This window comes from Talaromyces proteolyticus, assembly GCF_021365285.1.
Source record: "Talaromyces proteolyticus strain PMI_201 chromosome Unknown BGW36scaffold_5, whole genome shotgun sequence".
Lineage (NCBI taxonomy): Eukaryota > Fungi > Ascomycota > Eurotiomycetes > Eurotiales > Trichocomaceae > Talaromyces > Talaromyces proteolyticus.
This window is the reverse complement of record NW_025764281.1, coordinates 1,433,878-1,454,932: the sequence shown is the minus strand read 5'-3', so window position 1 is coordinate 1,454,932 and position 21,055 is coordinate 1,433,878. Positions and strand designations below refer to the sequence as shown.

The window sequence follows — 21,055 nt, the reverse complement described above, 5'->3', positions numbered from 1 at the left end:
CGCCATACTCAATTCAGATAAAGAGCAATTCTTTGTGCCGAACCAAAATAAATTTAAGCCTAGAATGCTGTCAATTTTACAGAGTGGACCAATCAAATTGTGTATGCGCTAATCCCGACTTGAGGGGATTTGCCAAATATCCCCGTTACATAGATTATATTGCTGTGCTAGCCTCAGTAACACTCCCGCTTTTGGTGCACGCCGGTTCGGATCCAGATTTTCAGCTCAATCAAAATGTCACTTTGCTATGGGCTTTCCATATGAAAGGTACAAATCAATTTTTCTTAACAACTCGCTTAATCCAAGCTAAGTAATAAGAAATTTAAAGAAATTTATATATCTATGTTAGCTATAATTAGAAAAATATTCTGTAAGGGATAGGGTTGGTAGAGTGAATATCTTGATTCCTATATCGAATAAGGTTTTACTAGTACGTGCCGTGCGTAAGGGTAGCTCTATTCGCTACCCCTTTTCACTATAAGGATTTGGCCCAGTATTTATGAGCGGTGTGCTGAAGTACGTGACCTACTAGCTGTCAGACTAAATATACGACTATAATACCACTAGAATCCTTACTACGTAAGGGTTGCGCCCTTTTTGGTCTAGTGGTTAAAAGTTCGACACTAGCGCTGTGTCACGTGCGCTATATAGAAGCAATACCTCTTCACATTCGGATAGGGGCGTTATAAATTCTTTTTTTAAATAAAAAGGAAAATAATTTACTAAATACGGACTTAAATTGATATAAATAAAGTTAATTCTTCATTTTAATTGAAGAATACATTGTGGTTGTAGAATTATTAATAAAAATTGATTTGTATCTTTTCGTTATATGGGAAGCCCATAGCAAAGTTACATTTCGATTGAGCTGAAAATTTGGATTGGAACCGGGAATGCTAGTGTGGCTAGCACCGTTAGTTGGATATTTGGCTTCACGAAGTAATTGTAATACGAAATACAGTATACCGGAGGCACTATCGTGCTAGTGACTTCCGCGCCGAGTAAAACCTTATTTTGCCCCGAGCTACGCGTATCGAATGATGTAATACATGTTGGTGCACAGTTTACTTACGAGAGTTACAACTGAGGCCGAAATCAGTAAGTAGCTCTCATACCAACCCCACCGACCATGATAAGGGAAAGGATAGCCTTGGGGGCCGTTTGCCTTCGGGTAAGAGCTCGGCCGACCAAAACTACAGTATACTTTCCCAATTGGGTAGGTGGCCGGCAAAATAGTTTTGTGCGTTAGATTCAATCTATATCGATATTGAATGATCGGATCCCCGCGATAAAGTGCTTTGAGCCTCTCTACCCCCTGCGCCATGACAAGTACTCACTTGGCCCAGCTTGAGGCCTACACTGAAGAGCTCTCAACAGCGATCAAGAAGCTTGTATTATGCTGCCAGAATAATGATATTGAAGTTCCTATCAAGGATACAAGTTGGAAACTACCACAAATGATGCCTCTAGGAGAAGCGAGGGAGATCAACCACGTACGAGAATCTGCTCTTGCAAGCATCAACAAACTCCAGACCATGTTAGCCGGGCCGACGGATTTTCTGCAGCAGCTGGTCAGCCAGGTAACATGGCTCTTTCCCTCCCCGCCCTTCCAAATGGAATCCTCAGAATACCGTGACGCAGTTAGCTGATTGCAATATAATAGACTCAACTACTAGCCTGCCTGCAGTGGCTCGGAGAATTTCAAGTCCCAGCTTATATCCCTTTAGAAGGCGGCGCCTCGGTCAAAGACGTGGCGGATCTTATAGGCGTCCCGGAGACCCAACTCTGTCGCGTCATACGAATGGTGACTACTGCCGGATTTCTACAGCTGTCCCAGCAGGGCTATATAACTCATACCCCGTTGTCGATATCATTTGTGGCGAAACCATCCTACTTAGACGCAGCAATGTTCCTAGCTGGGACAGCAGCTCCAGCTGCTTTGGAAATGACAGCAGCCATCAAGCAACCTTCTGGGTCTTCCGAAAAGTCATCCAACACCATGCATAATACTAGCTTCAATAACACCATCTTTTCAAGTGCAGGTGAGACCCAATCCCCACGGCTCCAGCGTCAATGGCATTCGTATCTCCGCTACGGAACGGGGTATATTTGTGACACAGCAACGGATATTCTCACCTGCCTCGAACCTCTCCGGAATGGAAATGCGTCCGTCGTCGAGGTAACTCCATCCCTTTCAATCACTAACTAGATGATGATCCTTTTTTAACGGCATTTCTTCGTCGCGTATATGTAGGTCGGAGCGCGATCAACGGAGCGAGCCTCAGCACTCGCAAATCAATATCCGAGACTTCGATTCACAGTCCAATTAAGCCCAATGGCCATAGTCTCCTCTAGTAGACATGGGCATACAGCTTCGAAATTCGATAATACGCGATATCCGTACCCGGATCCACGCATCACTGTGCAGCACCGAGTCCCAGGAACCCCGCAGCACATCCAAGACGCCGCGGTTTACATACTCAATTTCCCCCTTCCGATGCTAGGGGTGTCGTCCACTTCCCTTGCGACGCAAATCAAAGCCGAACTGAATGCGCATTTGAATGCGATTCGGGTGAATCATTCAGCCATTATGGTTCTTACCGCACCTGTATCTTTGGAGCCTGGTTTAGGGAGCACTGAGGCGGCAACCCTCGCGCGGGTGAGAGACTTATCATTATCGCAATTAGGTAATGAACGGGAACTTGAGATGTCAGAAGTATTGAATTTGCTGAATGGTGTGAGCGATAGCGAGGGGAGAATAGTATTAGTTAACATAGTGAGGCCTGTATCAAATAGTGGCGCAATCGCTTTGGAGGTCAAGTATCAGGTATATGCGGATCGGTAGGAGTAGGAGTCAGTTTCAACGGCTCAAGGTACCACCGGCATATCTTTCTATCGCCTTATTTCTTGCAAAGGCTGTCCATAGTCTCAGCAGAATTAGACGTAGAAAGATTTATGTTGCATATTCTCGTCTAATTGTGGTTGGTCTATGCAATAGGACATCTGGAATCGAACCAATTAATACCCATTAACATACCTGAGGCTGTGAGGCTATAGTATGTTAGAAGATATAGAATTAACGTGATATATGAATTTATGAGTTTTTTCCTTTTTTCTTTCCTTTCCTTTTTTTTAATACTTTAGGTATCCTATTCATCATCCGTTTATCAAAAGTGATTGGATTCATCATGTTAATATACTTTATTAGACTCATTTTCAATATTAAACCGGCTGCTTCCTACAGACGTGCTCTATTCGACGGCTCTTTTTAAGCTTCAAAACATGTCTATTCAATAATCCTACCGTAACTTGCTACGATTGAATACTCTTGTCAACCATACCGACTCTTCTTTTGAAAAGCAACCTATCTCCGCCATATACCTTACATTTCTTTTTACAACCAGTGCACACTCTTCTTCCGTTTGTTGGCGCCATTTTAGATCAACGGACCGGGGAGCTGACGAGCCTAGGACATTGGGAGATGACTCCAACATATGGAAGATAGGTTGACATGGATGGTTCCCAGTGCCCCCAAGTTCATGTGTCGATATATCCTTTCTCAGGCGTTGCAGCCATGTGTCATAGTCCATGCAGTCCAGCTGCCCTTGCAATTCTTCATTAACTACTTGCCAGAACTTGACAACGGGAAGACCGTTGTCAACCCTTCTCTCGAAGATTTCGGGAGGAGCGGAAAGGCTCTCAATCACCATGCCCGCGAAGGTATCAGCACCACATAGGTAAACCCAATCATCTTTGGGTTCTTGAGGAAAAGCACCGATTGAATAACAGCCCATTACTACCCGCCAGATGAAATCGTCGATGTTTGGCACACCATCCTTCAAGGATCCAATTATCAACGCCGGCCGGATGACGGCAACTTTGGCCGCTAAATAGGGGTTACGGCTTGCTGCTTCCTGGAGGATAGCACTGGTGATCAATTTGGTCTGGCCATATGCGTTCGATCGTGCAAAGGCATTTCCCAGTCCATATCCCTTGAGGTCTACTCCCTTTGGCTCATCAGGATCCCACTGAGGACCCCCTGATATGTAGACAAGACGGGTTGTACTTGGGGAATCCCTCACGCATTCGACGAGTTTGAGCGCTGCATCCACATTGACCTTTTTAAGCGCCTGAAACCCTTCGAACCAATCGACAGTAGCGCCGTTATGTATGACCGCATCCAGATGGGCAGACGAATCTCCGCGGCCGCTGAGCTGTGACCAATGTAAAGGAGAAAGGCCTAAATCATCACAGCTCAAGTCCCCTGGCCAGACCTCGATTCTGTCTGCAAAGGTATTACTCCATGAGCTTAAAAGGCCAAGTTTTGCGAGTAGACGCTCCTTGCCAATTGCTGAATTGACGCACCGCATCAACACTACAACACGAGTTGATGAAAACCGATGCAGAAGCCCAGTTAGGATACTGAGACCGACCGGGCTACTACCTCCCGTCAGGAGAATCCTCCGAGGAGGATCGAATTGGTAGCCGGAGCACAGTTGCTGTACTCCCTTATCAATGATATCTTCAAAATAGTTGTGCTCCCCGCCAAATCCATTTTGATTTACTGCTTGCGCTTCTCTCCCATGGAGGTGACACGCGAGCCTGTGGACCGTTTCGAGTCTCAGTAATGTCTGCATGTCCATCTGCGCTTGATAAGTCTTGTTCACCCATTGCAAAAGAGAGATTATGGTTATGGAGTCAAGGCCAATACGGGAGAACGAGTGTCGAGTTTTGACATTTCCTTGTGAGGTACCTAATCTCCATGAGAGTAGATGTTTGATTTTTTCAACGATTGGTAGTATTAGCGATTCTGGTAGGTCAGGCGACGATGTGGTTGAGTTTGACATCTCAGTTCTCTGGTATGCATTCAAAGAGTCGAGCTCGTCCACGGAGATCCGTTCAAGCCATTGCTGCATGCTTCGACGGTCAAGCTTGCCAGAGGACATGAGTAATGTTTTATCAGCCAACAAGTACACCGTGGGAACCATGTAATGCGGGAGGAACTCTGTTGCCCTTTGGGCACTTTTTTCCATCCATTCAGCAGTGCATCCAGGTGATGGCACCCCTTTGACAACTACCGATGATGATGATGATGGTGATGAACAGGGGTTGCAGTGAGATGGCTCGAGGATAGCGACGAGCTGCGATGCGAGAACACCCTTTAATGGGTAACATACAACTGCTTGTTTAGTAAACTGATCTTGCTGGAGAATATGCTCGATTTCCTCAGGTTCGATACGTTGGCCTCGGATTTTAATCTGATTATCTCTCCTCCCAATGAAGACAAGATTTCCATTTTCATCGAACTTCACTAGATCTCCCGTAAGATATGTCGGGAAGTTGCATGCAATGTTGTAAGTATCTAACCAAGGTGCCTTTGAGAGAAAGGAGGCCTTTGTTTTTTCTATGTTGTTGATGTAGCCACTGGCAACAGCAGGGCCTTGAATTGCCAATTCGCCCATGGCTCCCAATGGCATAAGATACTTGTGATTTTGTGGATCTACAACCCAAGTATTACAGCCAATACCTTTTCCAATCACTGATGGAGACATTGTATCTTCTACGTGATCTACGAATGTGCATTGCACGCAACATTCGGTTGGACCGTAAGTATTCTGAAGATTGCAGCGATTCGCCCATTTGTCAATGTGATGTTTGTGCATTGGCTCTCCTCCAAGACGAAGGACTTCCAAGTTCGGCACATCATCGGGTTCAATCATCCGTGCGACTGAAGGCGTCAGATCGATTACACTAGCAGAGAAGTCGTTGATATTCTCGGAGATTCGCATCAGCCTTTCCTCGTTCTTCGAGACACATACACAGCCCCCGCTTAATAATGTGGCAAAAATGTCAGCGATGCATGTGTCAAAACTATAGCTAGAGAATTGAAGTAGGCGGCTCTTTGGAGGATAGAGTCCGACGGCACATTGTGCTTCAAGACCACTCGTAACTTGTTTATGTAGTAGAAGAACGCCTTTGGGCAATCCAGTAGAACCGGACGTAAAAATGCAATATGCCGGCATTTCTGGCGAGATCTGAGCGTGTTCCAAGGGCTCCGAGGCAAGAGAGGGAGTGTCCATAATTTCTTCGAAATTAACCAGATGAGCCCCAGTGTGTTGGACGTGGCGTTTGGTATCAGGGGAGCACACTATTATGTCGGCCTCCACTACATCGACCATATACTTAACCCTTTGAACAGGCAGAACTGGATCGAGCAGTAGAAAAGCGCGGCCCATTGACAGGACAGTCAACATTGCAACAACGGCGGCTGTTGATTTTTCGTAACAAATCGGGACAATTTTTCCTCGAGAACTGCCTAACTGTTGTGATAGGCGTGCGGCAAGCACTTGAACAAGATCATGAAGCTCCGCATAGGTATATTTGCCATCCCATCCGTGGAGAGCATCTTCGGCTTCCCATGCTCTTGCTTTGGCAAATATGCGCTCATGGAGGCATTCGTAATGTTCGAGCAGGTCACCACCGCTCATGCGAAGGACATCTCCAGTACTTTCAGGGCTTATTAGATTCAGGTCCCTTATAGCTGTCGATAACTCTGCGTTACAGTGTATTTCTTTTAATATTTGTTCGAATTGCCTAGCCATCATCTGTATATCCCACATGGAAAACACAGCAGGATCATACAGCATTTTAATCGTCATTCCACCAGACGATGGAATGCATTCGATGACGAATGGATAGTCCAGGTAATAATCAGACCCATCAGTGTTGATCTCAACAATTTGTAGAGGGCCGCAATTAACACTAGATTCCAAATCCGACTGTACAATCAAGAGTGTTGTAAATGAGGCAGCAGAGGCCGAGCCTGGCCCAGCCGACTTCATATTCTGTAGACCATAATGTTCGTAGTCAGACATAAGCGCCGCCTGGGTCTGCACATGTTCGAGAAATTTGTGGACTTGCATATGGCCATCGACCTGGATCCTCATAGGCATAGTTGCGATTGTTGGACCGACGATCGTTTCAGCATCAGGACAATTGGACAATGATCTTCCATGAACAGTGATTCCAAAGACCACATCTGACTCGCCATGTATTTTTGAGATTAGGAGAGCAAGAGTGGCCTGGATTGATGTTGCTTGTGTTGTAGAAGACCGTCGTTCTGGGATTGGCAATTCGATGTTAATTGAACTTGAAGCTCGACAAACACGATGTTCGAGAGGTAGCTGTGGAAAAACCGTGCCGGAAAAGGACTCTAACTTGGAGTGCCAGAAGTCTTTCGCTTTCTCGGATATTTCTTGCTGGGCCACAGCCCTGGCAAATAGCGAAAACGGTGTCGAGGTTGTCGCCTCCTGTTGATTATATTCTTTCTGAACCATTCCAAGAATAAGGCCAGTGGACCATCGATCATACACGGAATGATGCACTCGCCAACGCCATGTCATGCTGCTGTTTTCCTCATTGGTACTGATACAATGTAGGAATAATTCAGATCCACAAGCCATGGAAACAGAGTGCGGAAATACTTCCGAAGGGAGGGCCTTGATTTTGTCAAATCGCATTGTGACATTATATAGTTTTCCATTCCGATGTCGCACAATTCGGCTCCGTAATATTGGTATTGCACTAACGACTTGTAGCCATGCATTGATGAATGTTGTTTTTGACCAAGATGCGGGAAGCTGGAAAATGTGCTCTGCAACGTATGCACCATCCTGTATTTCACTGAGTGTCATTAGTCCTACTTGTATCGGTGTGCAAGGATAGACGTTCTCAATTAGTCCGTCATCTACTCCGCATTGCTTGGCCGCCATCTTGCGGAGCTCACTTGCGGTACTCTCAGGAATATCAAATTGGCTCTGCGGCGGGGTTTCAGCTCTGTCAATTTGTGATACATCTCGCGTAGCAATGAAATGGACCATCTCGCCTAATGTTGGATGGAGGAAGAAGTCGGAAATAGACATCAGAATCCCAACTTGCCTCAAATCTTTGCATGCTCTCATGGCATAAAGAGAGTTGCCACCCATGAGAAAGAAGCTCGAGGAAGGCGTAATATCTTCAATGTTCAAGCCCAGGATTTTAGCCCATACCAGTGTTACTTTATTTGTCAAACCAATGTCATGGCCATTAGTTCGATTCTCCCTTGGAGGTCTTAAATCAATTAAATCGGCAATAAATCGCTGCTCTGCCAAGTTGACGATGCCTTTCCGGTCGAGTTTGCCGTTGTGAAGCCTTGGGAGTTTGTCGACTTCTAAGCCTCCGATTGGAATCATGTATGGTGGGAGAGTGTGCACAAGGCTTTCGAATGCACATATAAGACGCGCGTTTGAAGAGTCCTTGGTGGAGTTTCTGTTTTCAAGGACTACGACAGCCACCAGAGCAGGACGTCCGGCATTTCCTTGCAGCGTGGCTACTGTGACAGCTAGCTCCTTGACGCCTGTAAGAGCCGACCACAGCTTGATTTCTACTTCCTGTGGCTCGAACCGTTGGCCAGAAATCTTCAGTTGAGAGTCGATCCGTCCACGGTGAACAAATATCGCAGTCTGACTATCCTGCTCAAAGAGGTCTCCAGAACGTACAACTGACCGTCCACTCAGTCCATGCTCAGGACTACAGACTTTACCATCTCGCAAGTAGCCCATGAAGTTAGTATAGCCTTCTACGACGAGCTGACCAGGGCGACCGGGTGGAAGCTTCTCGCCATCATCAGCAACAAGATAGCAATGGCAAGATGGAAGAGCATGACCGGCGTTCAACCTGTCGCGATCACGCTCGACAGCGCTTCCCGCTAGTACCATAAGGGTCTCAGAAGAGCCATAATTCCAGTACAGAGCTACATGGGAATCCCAAGTAAGGACCAGATCTGGCTCCATTGGCTCCCCGGCAAGGACGATGCTGGTTAAAGACGGGACGGCGTCCGGCTCCATGATTCTCAGCACGGAGGATGGCAGAGTAGTGCGAGTAGCATCGAATTGACATATCGCATCCTCCAACCCCTGAGACTTCTCAGCCTCTGTCGGGATGCAAAGACAAGCACCAGCGACGAGCGTTGCAAAAGTATCAATAATGTTGACGGCCCAGCCGAAAGACGGGAAAAGGAAATTGCGCTCGTCTGAAGACAAGTGCAAGGCTTTGCCAACACAAAGAGCCATTGTACTCAGACTTGCGTGGGAGTGAACGACCCCTTTAGGCTCGCCAGTACTCCCCGAGGTAAACACGGCGATGGCAGGTGCATGAGGATCTACTTCTGGAAATGAATTGAATCCAAGCAGGCTATCTGAAATTGCTGTCTGTAGATCTAGATCAAGACTGAGTTTGTCAACATTTGGCAGGCTGATCTGCTGCGAAAGGGCCGTCAAAGCAATCAAGTGTGTTAGCCCGCTCGTCCGTGCGACAGATTGAATACGAGAGTCGGGAAATGAAGAGCTTAGAGGTATAGCAATAGCTCCGATCTTGAGAACAGCAAGTAATGCCACTATTGCAGCAGGAGATGACTCCGACACTATAGCCACCCTTGATGTTTGTTTGACGCCTTGCTTGGAAAACCGCCTGACGTTCGCTGCCACTAAACTCCAGAGACTCGTGAAATCGTATGCTACTGAGCTGGAAATGAGGCAGACATGTGACGGCCGCAAGCGAGAATGAGCTTCTATGAGAGATAGGAGGAGTGTGTCTCGATGGAATAAATCGCCGTTCACAGAATTGCCATTCACAGGCGTATCTTCTGGTTGCTCGTTCTCGCAACCACGATGCGGTCCATAAGTTGAGTTACCCATGATGTCGCATCAGAGAAAGGTAGGTACTTGAAGACACGATGATAATTGGGCATACAATTATTTACATGCTGAGTATTCGGATGGAGAATGTGACGATCCCCCAGAATGGCAACTAGAACGGTGGACATCTTCCCGATGTCTCAAATCTATTCATGTTTTCATTAGTACGGGCGACACACCGCAGCGTACTATTCATGTCTCCGACCTCCGTGGTCATTATTAAGCCACAAAGTACACCTTTTTGGGTTTACACACGTGTGGAATAAGCTGGGGCCGATGATTAGCACCGCAGGATTATCGAGATTGCCCACGGACCAGCGTGCCGAGTTCGGGCTTCGGGTTTAGTTTGAGGACGGGATTGCAGCTTGAGTTGTCATCTGTACTTCGGCGAAGCCCATGAGAGTAATTTGTTGTACTACCGTCTTACAGTCTTCCAGAATTCAGCCGAAGCTTGTTAGCTAGGTCTTTTTGGCTCCATACAGTGGAGGAAGACGGGGAATTCCCGAATCCTCTTGTCTCTCATTCAATCAGGGTTTGGCGAGTACTGTGTCCGACGGATTATTTCTCTGGTAGATCAGCTGAACGGAGCAATCATTCATATTTTATTGCACTATTGCCAAAGGCTGTATTCGATATCACAGGCAGTCCTCCTCCACGTCCCTAATCTCGGATATTACCAGTGAGCCGAATCGTATATTCGTGGACGGATCACGACGCCTGCCATATCCTCTACACAATATGCTTCTTCGAAGTATCCCAGACTTATTTGTGTCCAATTTCAACACATTAAACATTGACAAAGAAGAATCTCACATCCTTCATGACAACATCACGGGTTTCGATATTAGCGATGTCGAACGTCGAGCAACCGTCGAGAATCTTGCAGCTTGGCATGTCTGCAGCGCTGCGTGGTCCATTGTATTGAGCCGTCACACACTTGAAAGTTCCTTGGATTGCCTAGCGACTTATGTACCGCGTCAAAATACTCCGAACGGATGCGATGTGGGTTCTTTTTTAAGCGTTCACGCCTCCATTGACGAGGATACCACGTTCGCTGAATTGCTACATAAGGCTTCAGACTTCTCTATTCACAACGATAAATTAGCCTTTGATACAGCATCATCCATCGTCGTCATTTGCCCTACCACATTTTCTGCTGGACCTACAGAGTTGCCTTTACCTCCACAGACAAAGTCAGATGTTACAATTCAACTACTATCCACACGATCGAAGGTGATCCAAGCAACATGCCGCTATCGCAGTGGACTTCCAAGCTGTTATGTTGAGAAGGTAGTGCACCATTTCTTGCATTTGTTGAGATATATCATAAACCACAAGTCTTGGGCGTCGCTCTATATTAGAGACATATCGATGTCATCTCTCCAGGAGGACATGCAGCTCCGTCACGACGGTCTTCCTAGTCGTAGCCTTGCCGACATGGAACTCGGGTCGGTTCACCAACTTTTTCGCCGTCAGGCTCGCAGGACACCCTCCCGCCCCGCGCTTGAGGGTCCTAGTGGTGATGTGATATCTTACCTGGAGTTAGATCTCATATCAGACTTGATGGAAGCAGATTTACGTCGTCGACTGTCGAACGTAAGCCCAAGTCATCTTAATACCGGTCTAACAGTGGAAAGTGCTGCAGTGGTTGGTATTATGATGCAAAGATCACCGGCCGTTGTGATCGCGATATTGTCTTGTTGGAAGGCTGGGTATGCGATAGTCCTTGTTGATCCCAGCCAACCTGCCTCGAGGAATGGTCAGATTGTAGAAAATTGCCATTGCGCTCTCTTGCTAGTGGATAAATCGTGGACAGGCAGTGTTGGGAAAGACATTGCGTGGAACTTTGACTTTGAGTCACTGAGGGATAGACTAAAGACATGCGATGATTCAGACACCGCGTACCGCCAATCAGAAATCGAGATCTCGAAAGACTTCTTCAGACCAGCTTGGTTTCGGGTTACATCAGGCTCTACTGGAACGCCCAAATGTGCTTTGCACAGTCACGCAACTTTTGGTTCCTCGATTTCTAGTTACAGGGGCAGAGTACGTGCCTCCAAGAGCCTACTTTTCTTCAACCCCATCTCCTCTGCATCAGGTAATGCTATCTGGAGCTTTCTTACTAACGGTGCATGCGTATGCATACCTCCTCAGGAGGAGATGGTCTCTGACCTGGCTGGTTGTATCAACCGCTACGGCATAGATGATGTTTGTATCACCCCCTCAGCTCTTGCCCTCACAAGCCCAGAACAAGTCCCTAGTTTGAAAACTGTCGCGCTGGTTGGTGAAGCGACGCCACGTTCTCTTGCACAAAAATGGAGTCATCATGTGTCTATTCTGATAGGTTATGGTGCAACGGAAATGAATTCCCACGCTTTGCCGTTCCACGATGAGCCGTAAGTACATATATTTTAGGATGATATAAGTTCTCGACACATTGAATCAACCTCGCTCACGTACGTTTTCTAGTACTGGAATTCTTGCCCCCGCCCATCCACTTCCGAATTCTGACTACTCGCTCTACATCCTTCAGCCGGCCACGATGCAACTCTGTCCCCTTTATGTTCCAGGAGAGATCTGCCTTAGCTCCACTTATATGAGCTCAGGATACATCAATATGCCGGAGGCTACTTCTAAAGTCTTTGTGCCCCATCCGTTTCCGGGGGACGCCGGACATAGCTACATTTACAGAACTGGAGACTTGGGAATGTTCATTGCACCCCGCTGTTTCGTTATACTTGGCCGGGTTGACTTTCAATTTAAGCTGGACGGCAATCGTATTCAACCGGAGGAGATTGAGTCCGTAGTCAATCAAGTACCAAAAGTAATCGAAAGCAGGGTTATTCTGGTTAAGCCTACAGTAGGACCCCCAGTTTCAACGTGCTGTGTGATATTAGAGTCTTCCAGCACAAACGGTCTTCACATAGACAGCCATTGGAAGGATTTTGTTTCTGGGGCAGAAAAAGCTTGCTCCAACCATTTACCCAAGTACATGATGCCTCACAGATGGTTGAAATTTGAGAAATTCCCGGAGACTCTTTCGGCAAAAACAGATACTAAAGCCTTAGCCATAGAGGCGAAGAAGATCATCGACAATGAAACTACGATCGCAATGGGCGGCAACGACCAAAAGAAGAAGTTTGAAGAACATATTTCCATGGAAGGAAAAGTTTTCCTAGACCTGGTTCTAGAAACCCTGACTGGCAATCATCCAAATGAATTGTCAGCCGACATGCGTGAAAAGATGCAGGCCCAATCGTTCCTTGCTAATGGAGGGACCTCTTTGCTATCTCTGCAACTCAGGTCGCAGTTAAGGAGTCGAGGGCTTGATATTACAATCTCGCAACTATACAGCCCGCAGAGTCTAGTAGAGATAGCATCAGACTTTAGTACGGCAGAGGGAGGAAAGGCCATGGTTCAGGCACAGGAATCAGGGCCTGCTCTAACGGTAACAGAATTTCTGCGTTCAAGGATGCCAACCGATATACGACCAGAACTCACGGAATATGAAACAATATTCCCCACAACCATGCTTCAACGAGAGATATTCGTGTTGAGCATGCTAGATCCGAAGTTATGGATATTCTATCAGTTCATGGACCTGTCTCAAGTCAGCTGCACGACTTCTCAGCTTCATGAAGCAATCATTCTATTGGTGTCGGCAAAGCCAAATCTACGCACTGTCTTTTCGCTTGTAAACGTGCAAAGTAATCCAGCGACAGTAGAGAACCCTGATAGTGCCTTTGACCTGATTAAGAGTGGCCAATTCGTGCATGCGATCTTGAAATCGGATGCCATTTCCATTAGGGTTTCGCAAGAGGATCACATTGAGGAGCCTGAGGCTTTTTGGAGACAAGATGTCAATACAAAGTGGTCATTCGAAAAACTACTCTGGAGAGTGACATTCCTGTCGAAACCGCGACTGCTAGCATGGACATTTAACCACGCGATTGTCGACGAATGGGTGGCGCGTAATATATCACGAGATCTTTATGCTGTTTTGACAGCAATACTTGACCGGGACAATACTCAGAAAGGTCAAACACAGGCTTTGACCGACGCGTGTGAGAATGCTAGAAAGCCGTCGATTGAAAAATGGCCAATTACCCATTACGGAACCCACGGACTCACAGGTTCGTCAACACCAGTCGTTGAAAAGCACACGAAAATTTGGGAAAACTTCATGGCAAACGCTAGTCCCACTCCGATACCCGATGATCTCAAGCTGCCCTACAGTGCCCTACCAGCGCCTCCGTTCATCAAGAATCTAGAATCTCTTCCCTACGGTGAGTGGTGCCGACAGCATCATGTCACGGCTGCCGCGCTGTTTCATGCCGCGGCGTCCCTGACAATCGCTCGGCTGTTAAACTGGTGGAGGCCAGGTGGACCGCACCAAACGACTGAGGAAGTAACCTATTATCGGATTAGTTCCAACAGAAACACCATCTCGGGTGCATCGGACATGGAGGGCGCCTTGATTTCTATAAGTCCAATGCGGGTTCCGGTGGCTGCTAGTGCCGACCCAGTCGCTATCGCACAGGCCGCTCTCAAGAATTGGATTGCAACTTATGAATCAGATCCATACTATTTAGACGGACAACTGATACATACAGGACCAGAGCCGACGGCAAGACAGCGCCGTTGGGGCAATGTGCTGCTTAACCACATTTATCACAACCCAGACAAAGAAGACTCCGTTCCATCTTTTCGGGGAGTTGCCGAAGACAAATGTGGCTTTGCCATGGTTTGGCCATTTGCAGCTTTAGAGCTGACAGTTGTAGAGACGAACCCAAAATCAGCGGATAGTCTCCAGTTGTGCGTATTGTCTACGCTTGAACAGCAGAGCACTGAGGATTTTATACATATATTCGTTGATGTTCTCCGAGCAGTGATTGAAACAAATAGTAGGATGAGCGCTATGGAGATAGTACAACAGTTATCATAGAACTGCAAATGATCATAAATTACGTGACTGATTCTACTCGAACATGTTTTGAATAGATTTTTATCTAATACATCGTTGGTGGAGCTGTCCGATCCTAGATTTCATGCTGGTTTTCCTGCTAGTCGAATTACGACTGCTGAAAAGACCTTCTGTGTTATAATGAAACCAGGACACAAGCTATGAAGTCAAAAAGGCAATTAATTCCTTAAACCAAGCTAAAATCGGAGGGTTAGGATCAATTATATTGATTTTATTGGACCTTGGAGTCTCACGTTAGTGTCTACAGTGACTTATAGTATCCTATGTCCGAGGTTTACCGTACTATGCTATCGGAGAATGTGTCTAGCGTCGGCCTACACGCTCACTAAACTATAGTAACCGTTTAGATGGAACACCCGAGCTGATGACAATGGATACTGGCTTTTTTTCCCCTGCTTATTGTGAGAGTCTAAATGAAATTGGCCGCGCTAGCTGCCAAAGACCCCAATTACCATTCAAAATTAGCTTGGAGGTGCAGGCTCTCGCAGGAGTGTGGTACTAATGGACGGTCTTCGGGAATATATGCAACTTGGTATAGAAAGAACGGTCGGGCTTCGGCAATACTTCTAGACCTACTGTTAGTTCTTTTTCTCTTCACCAGTAGATCTGCTTCTCTAATTCATTTGTTAGTTACATCAGGTGCGTTTGGCTCTTCAACTGCCCCTGTCTATTACAGAATCATGGCAACCTACGCGATTATAGGGGCTACGGGAAACTGTGGCACAGCGCTTCTTGACAACCTTTCTCGCAATCCCACTGTAAATATCCGTGCCTATTGCCGGAACAAGAATAAATTGGTTAATACAATTCCTCACCTGCTTGAAAAAGAACGAGTGGAGATTTTTGAAGGCAGTATCCACGATGTCGATCTCATTTCCCAATGTATCAAGGATGCGAAAGCTATCTTCCACGTCGTGTCCACAAATACCAATATACCAAACTGCAATGTCGGTCTAGACACTGCAGGAAGTATTATAGAGGCCTTGAAGAAACTCAAAGCTCAACGCTCCCCAGGTTTTAAGCCGCCCAAGATCGTGCTCTTATCATCTGCGACGATCGACGATCATCTTTCACGCAATCTACCTTGGATTTTTCGATCAATCTTACTCACATCTGCTTATTACGTATATGATGATCTCAAAAGGACGGAAAAATTCCTGCGCGCACAGGAAGATATCGCCACGACTATATTTATCAAGCCTGGTGGTCTGTCGGTCGACAAGCAGAGAGGCCACAAGCTTGACCTCGACCACGAGGAGACGTTCGTCTCGTACCTGGACCTTGCGGCTGCAATGATTGAGGCGGCAGATAACGTGGATGACCGATACGATATGAAGAATGTGGGCGTCGTCAACACAAACGGCGGCGCAAGATTCCCTTCCGGAACACCACTGTGCATTCTTACAGGGCTCTTGCGCTACTACTTCCCATTCTTGCACCCTTATCTTCCGTCTCCTGGACCTGCTTAGATTTGGGGAGTTGATACTCCTTGTTCTCTCTTCCTGTATTTGAGCTAATACTAAACCCACCCGTGGTTTTCCCCAAAAAGGAAAGAATTATACACGTGTACATTTTTTCTAAATCCACCATCTATAATTTTAGATTTATTGCTTCTAACTTATACAAGCCTTCACTTTTATTACAATATGAATTAATTTGGCATGTTTCATAGTTTGTTATGTATATATTGTTGAAATTAGCCGCTTTCTAACAATAAACAAAATTGATATTGTAAGTTGACAAGTCGCAGTATCGCAAGGACCATAGAGAGAAGTTTCATAGGGCAAAAGAGTGTGACATTAGCTCCACTAGCCGAAAAGTATCCCTCCATTGCCTTGTATGACATCTCCGTTGATCCAGCGCCCGGCGTTGCTCGCCAAAAAACCTACGATCTGTGCGATATCATCCGGCGTGGCAAGGCGGTTTGCGGCGCTCGGTAGACGTGAGAGCTCCTCCAGAATTTCCGGTGGATCATGAGCATGGTAATTGGTTAGAGTTGGGCCAATAGCAACAACGTTGCTTGTCAGGCCGTATGGCTGGGCCAGCTCCATGGCCCAGTACCGCGAAAGACACTCCAATGCTGCCTTGGAGGAGGCCCATGCAGCGAAAGGTACATCTGGCCGCCGTGCCAGCACCGAAGAGCTATGACCGCCCGTCTGCTGTTAGTGATATATCATAGATGCCAGGTGTTGTGACCTACATGCTGATGATGCGGCCACCACTCGACGGTAGTCGTGGGACCAATGCAGAGACCAGTTCGAGGGGAGCCTTGGTGTTAACCTGCATGCATCTACGGCGAGGAGGAATAATATTAGCTTTCAGTAGTATATATCGTGTGAATATAGCGTTTGATAAAGGCTCTTTAAGGAAAGAGGGTGTTGTGTTTCACGCCATTAGATACTTGTCCTGAGGGGGTTTAAACACACCTGTCAAACAGATCCGCCGGCGTCTCATGAACCGGCACTGGCTCCGACGGATCAAATGCAGCGTTGTTCACCAAAATGTGGATGGTATCGGTGTTAAGGCCTGCCAGGGCTTTCTCGACAACGCGTGCGCCAGCGCCGGCCATTTCGAGATCTTCCTGCACGCAGGTTGCAGAGACTCCCATAGTTCGCAGCTCGGATGCTAATGCCGTGGCCGCTATCTTGCTTTGATCAGAGACGAAGCAAATGGCTATGTTCGCGCCACAAGCTGCCAGCTCGCGGGCAACCTGCGAGCCGATCCCCCGCGAAGCCCCTGTCACAATAGCATTTTTGCCGGTCAAACCGAGAGACTTGGTGCTGTTGTTCCACGTCAACCAATGTATCGGACTCAGTGTAATGGGAAGGTGACGAACACTGTGCTCTGATGAGCAGTCATTATTGCCACGGCCGCAGCTGTCTCCTTCGTTCTTGAAGTGGAGAACTAAATCAAGATATGGGCTCGGGCTACCTTGGAAGTACGGGTGAAAGACCAAAATGCAATGCTACGAGAAAACCACAAAAGTCCAGCTCCGTCATTCGTGTAGCGGCCGTCGTATTATTGAATAAGCTATACACGTAATTCAACTATAACTCGTACAGGATGTGAGTGTGGCTACATCAGCCGGGCTTGTGTTGCATTTAGTACTCAACCGCAAGCCGCTTTTCAATCCACTGCCTCGCCGAGAGCTTGCCCCAGTCCCCACTCATGTTCGGTTTCCATTTCCCGGGCTCTTCGCATCCCGGGGCTATCTCAATCTTCTCACTCGGGTTAGGGACGCCAAAGTAAACTAAAGAATACCTATCAATAGCATTATCCTGGTCTCCATCTTGAACGCTTCCCGGCTTCATCAAATTCGCCGGACCGACCACTCGATGCAACGCACTCTTCCATTGCCCATTCGACTGTTGCTCGAGCATATCTCCCACGTTGACGACTACAGCGCCCGGGATCGGCACGATGGGACGGAACATATGGCCGTCATGAACCTCGAGGCCACCGACCGCATCTTGAAACACGATGGTTAATGTCCCGAAATCGGTATGCGCGTTGAGGCGCTTGGCGTCGGCAGAGTGCAACGCTTGCAGGCGCATGGATGGATAGAAGTTCCAGGTCATATGGCAGTCATCCTTCGAGTGAATTCGACAGAAATAGTCCTCGTTGCGCAGCTTCAGTGCCTCCCCAACAGACCCGTAAAGGCTATGAGCAAGTGTAGCACAATCTGTCCACCAGGACTCGACAAAATTTTTAAACCCAGGTAAGAGGTGGTCTGGAAGCCATCTATTTGGAGGAACTTCATCGGAAAAAGGGTTTCCTAACTCTAGGGTTTCCTTATAGTCAGGATTCTTCTGTCGAAACTCTTCTGCCTCATCGGCATCGAAAACCATTTGGACAGTATGCCCCAATCCAGTCTTCGCCCAGCCACGATTGTCGTCAATCTCACCGCTAGGAGGGTGAGCGATCAATTCCTTAGTCTCAGAGGACTGAGCAAAGAAACGTCGGGACTGTTAATCTCGTCAGCACCTAACTCTAGGATGAAGTATTTGCGTTGCACTTCAGTCGTACCCATTCAAAGGCTAGATCGACCTTCTCCGAAGAGATACTATGGTTGGAAATATAGACAAACCCCCATTCTCTAAATGCCGCGTCCAGTAGCTCGATGGCAGCATGTCTTTCTGCTTTGTTGGAGGAGTTGAGCAATTGGAAATTGACCACTGGCACCTTAGCCGGCTCGATATAATAATCTTTAATAATGCCGTCTTTATTCATCGGTTCGTGTTTTAGATAATAGCTCATAAACAGGTGTGGCAAAGTCAACCGCTTTCAAGTGATGTTAATGCTGAACGTGACTTGCTTCCAGTCCAAAGCTTATATATGCCGAGTCTCAACGTACCAACTGAACGATCATCCCGCTAGTTCGTAGAACCCCTTCCGGACTACAGTGAGTACAGACAGGCTCTTGATCAACATTGAATGTTGCTACGTAAACTCAAACATTCTCGTAGTTAAATCTTGTCCTGCATTTTCTTCCTTTGACTTAAGAGATAGGAATGAGGAGAAATTATACGTGATGATAGTCACATTATGATCGTCCAGAAATACGACGATCCTTGTTGTCTGCATATACTAGGACTCAACCCTATTATGAAGATTCACTAATTACTTATTATCGCAAATTCCAGGACTACTCAGAACTATAGGGCGAATTGGCTCAAGAAGGCCCGAGTTAGGTATGTATCTCCTTGGGCTGGGCTATCTTCTCATCGTCTGCATGGAAGCATGAACAAGGAAACATCAGGAGAATAGTCTATTCCTTGTGCCACGAATCGGAAGGAAACTTGTGTAGGGTGAATACCCGTATACCGTCAATAGCGTTATTCTTCTCAGTGTCATTGCAGTGTTTCGTGAATAGCGCTGGCTGAATCGCGAGTTAGGGCTCGGAAAGAAATTTCGGCCCGTGTTAAGGTTTCGGAAGAACCCTGCTCTAAAATTACCCACCCCGTACCCTAACCCCAAAAAGTATAAATCCATCGGCAATGCAGGAGCTTCGAAAACATCTCCGAGTCCCGACGCTATTGTCAACTTCTTATTGGCGTACGCGCCAGGAATCCCGACACCTCAGAATGAAGCCGCTTCCGCCGCATGGGCGTGCTCCTCGGATACTTTACACATTACTTCAGTCGGATGTTCTTACATAGGGTCGCTCGAGCTAGGAACAGGCAGGAGCTTTATTATGAGAGAATATTGACCGAAATTTTGACCACGAAACAAAAAACAGTCATAGTTTATTTTTTAGGGCTAAGTGTGTCACGGGCCTAGATCTATTCTCCTGCCTTACTACGATGTCTAATAATATGAATGTCAGGGGTTTTTCCTCCCCGCTTCCAATTCCTCAGAAATATACATGTACTGATGGTAATGTACGTTGATATATTAATTTTGGGAGATTTGAAATAGTGATAATAATATGAGATGGTGATTGCCTATCATGTGCTGTCTTAACAGTCCTTCATTCCGTCTACCACCTGGCCGTCGCGTATGAACTCGGTGATCCACCCAATCGTCATCATGCTCTTCTTGGTATCGGCGAATTTTTCATGATCTCCAGCCAGGTGCTCCTTGTACCATGGGTCCTCCTTCATTCTCTTGTAGTCGTCTACACTTTTGAACACCACCTGGCTGAAGCAGTCGAAGTCAGCTAGCTTTGTCATCTGAGCGTCAAAAAGCCGGCTCATCAGAGCGCGGGTCTCGGTTGTATTGTGGATCTTTATCGACCTCCATTAGCCAGCTATTGCCAGGACACCCAAGGCAGAAGTGGACAGGGAAAGTGACAAACCATCGTCCATCGTTTTACCCCATACTTAACCATGAGGTCCTTCGTCATTGGCGCCGAAACTTGAGTCATATGGTGTTTGTAGTCCGTTTCACTCATACCCGGCCGACGATAACCACAGATAGTTAGGCAGAGAAACTGGCTTTGCGAATCGCCGGCAGGGCGAGCTGGAATTTCCAGTGCTTCAGCCATAGTAATTTGGGTTTGGGGCATTGAATACCGGAGCGTTAATAGGAGAGAGAGGAGATGGTGGGGGGGTGAAAGTTTTGAGCTTGACTACGTGAACGAATGCGCCAGCGATTTTTATATTACAACAGGGGAGTATAAACTGTGACAAATATTTCAAGGCCAATTACCTACGATAATGTAATCGGACACCGAGCCGCCACGCTATTCCATGGAAATGCTTGATGTTGCTTATTATTAATACCTCTATTAAAAAATATATATACAATTATAAAAAAAATCTATTTAGAAGAAAGAATATCTTTAAAAGGGCATCGGGGGGGGAGGGCTCCTTTTCTTGACTATATACTTTGTAGC

The 21,055-nt window shown here is 46.7% G+C and overlaps 7 protein-coding genes across 7 annotated transcripts; 3 read left to right on the top strand and 4 right to left on the bottom strand.

Annotated features, from left to right (window-relative positions):
• Positions 1–1,460: 1,460 nt before the first annotated feature.
• On the top strand, positions 1,461–2,845 carry BGW36DRAFT_293914 (uncharacterized protein; the record flags this gene model as incomplete). Its single annotated transcript, XM_046211040.1, has 3 exons — positions 1,461–1,580; positions 1,664–2,179; positions 2,255–2,845. 3 exons carry the CDS (start codon positions 1,461–1,463, stop codon positions 2,843–2,845), a joined length of 1,227 nt encoding a protein of 408 aa, XP_046073267.1.
• Positions 2,846–3,299: 454 nt separating this feature from the next.
• BGW36DRAFT_448844 (uncharacterized protein) lies at positions 3,300–9,734 on the bottom strand (the record flags this gene model as incomplete). Its single annotated transcript, XM_046221763.1, has 1 exon — positions 3,300–9,734. One exon carries the CDS (start codon positions 9,732–9,734, stop codon positions 3,300–3,302), a length of 6,435 nt encoding a protein of 2,144 aa, XP_046073266.1.
• A 738-nt stretch (positions 9,735–10,472) lies between these two features.
• BGW36DRAFT_426490 (uncharacterized protein) lies at positions 10,473–14,679 on the top strand (the record flags this gene model as incomplete). The annotated part of the gene is made up of 2 exons (XM_046220278.1): positions 10,473–12,130; positions 12,204–14,679. The coding sequence occupies 2 exons, from the start codon at positions 10,473–10,475 to the stop codon at positions 14,677–14,679; spliced, it is 4,134 nt and encodes a 1,377-aa protein (XP_046073265.1).
• Positions 14,680–15,398: 719 nt separating this feature from the next.
• BGW36DRAFT_396470 (putative NAD-dependent epimerase/dehydratase) lies at positions 15,399–16,187 on the top strand (the record flags this gene model as incomplete). Its single annotated transcript, XM_046218170.1, has 1 exon — positions 15,399–16,187. One exon carries the CDS (start codon positions 15,399–15,401, stop codon positions 16,185–16,187), a length of 789 nt encoding a protein of 262 aa, XP_046073264.1.
• A 339-nt stretch (positions 16,188–16,526) lies between these two features.
• Positions 16,527–17,730, bottom strand: BGW36DRAFT_460642 (uncharacterized protein; the record flags this gene model as incomplete). The annotated part of the gene is made up of 4 exons (XM_046222101.1): positions 17,555–17,730; positions 17,145–17,498; positions 16,919–17,008; positions 16,527–16,860 (listed from the first exon to the last, which is right to left on the bottom strand). Exons 1-4 carry the CDS (start codon positions 17,575–17,577, stop codon positions 16,527–16,529), a joined length of 801 nt encoding a protein of 266 aa, XP_046073263.1. The 5' UTR covers positions 17,578–17,730.
• Positions 17,731–17,819: 89 nt separating this feature from the next.
• Positions 17,820–18,948, bottom strand: BGW36DRAFT_293669 (2OG-Fe(II) oxygenase superfamily protein; the record flags this gene model as incomplete). Its single annotated transcript, XM_046211022.1, has 2 exons — positions 17,820–18,683; positions 18,745–18,948. The coding sequence occupies 2 exons, from the start codon at positions 18,946–18,948 to the stop codon at positions 17,820–17,822; spliced, it is 1,068 nt and encodes a 355-aa protein (XP_046073262.1).
• A 1,229-nt stretch (positions 18,949–20,177) lies between these two features.
• On the bottom strand, positions 20,178–20,704 carry BGW36DRAFT_294256 (EthD domain-containing protein; the record flags this gene model as incomplete). Its single annotated transcript, XM_046211076.1, has 2 exons — positions 20,178–20,444; positions 20,516–20,704. The coding sequence occupies 2 exons, from the start codon at positions 20,702–20,704 to the stop codon at positions 20,178–20,180; spliced, it is 456 nt and encodes a 151-aa protein (XP_046073261.1).
• Between the last annotated feature and the right edge of the window lie 351 nt (positions 20,705–21,055).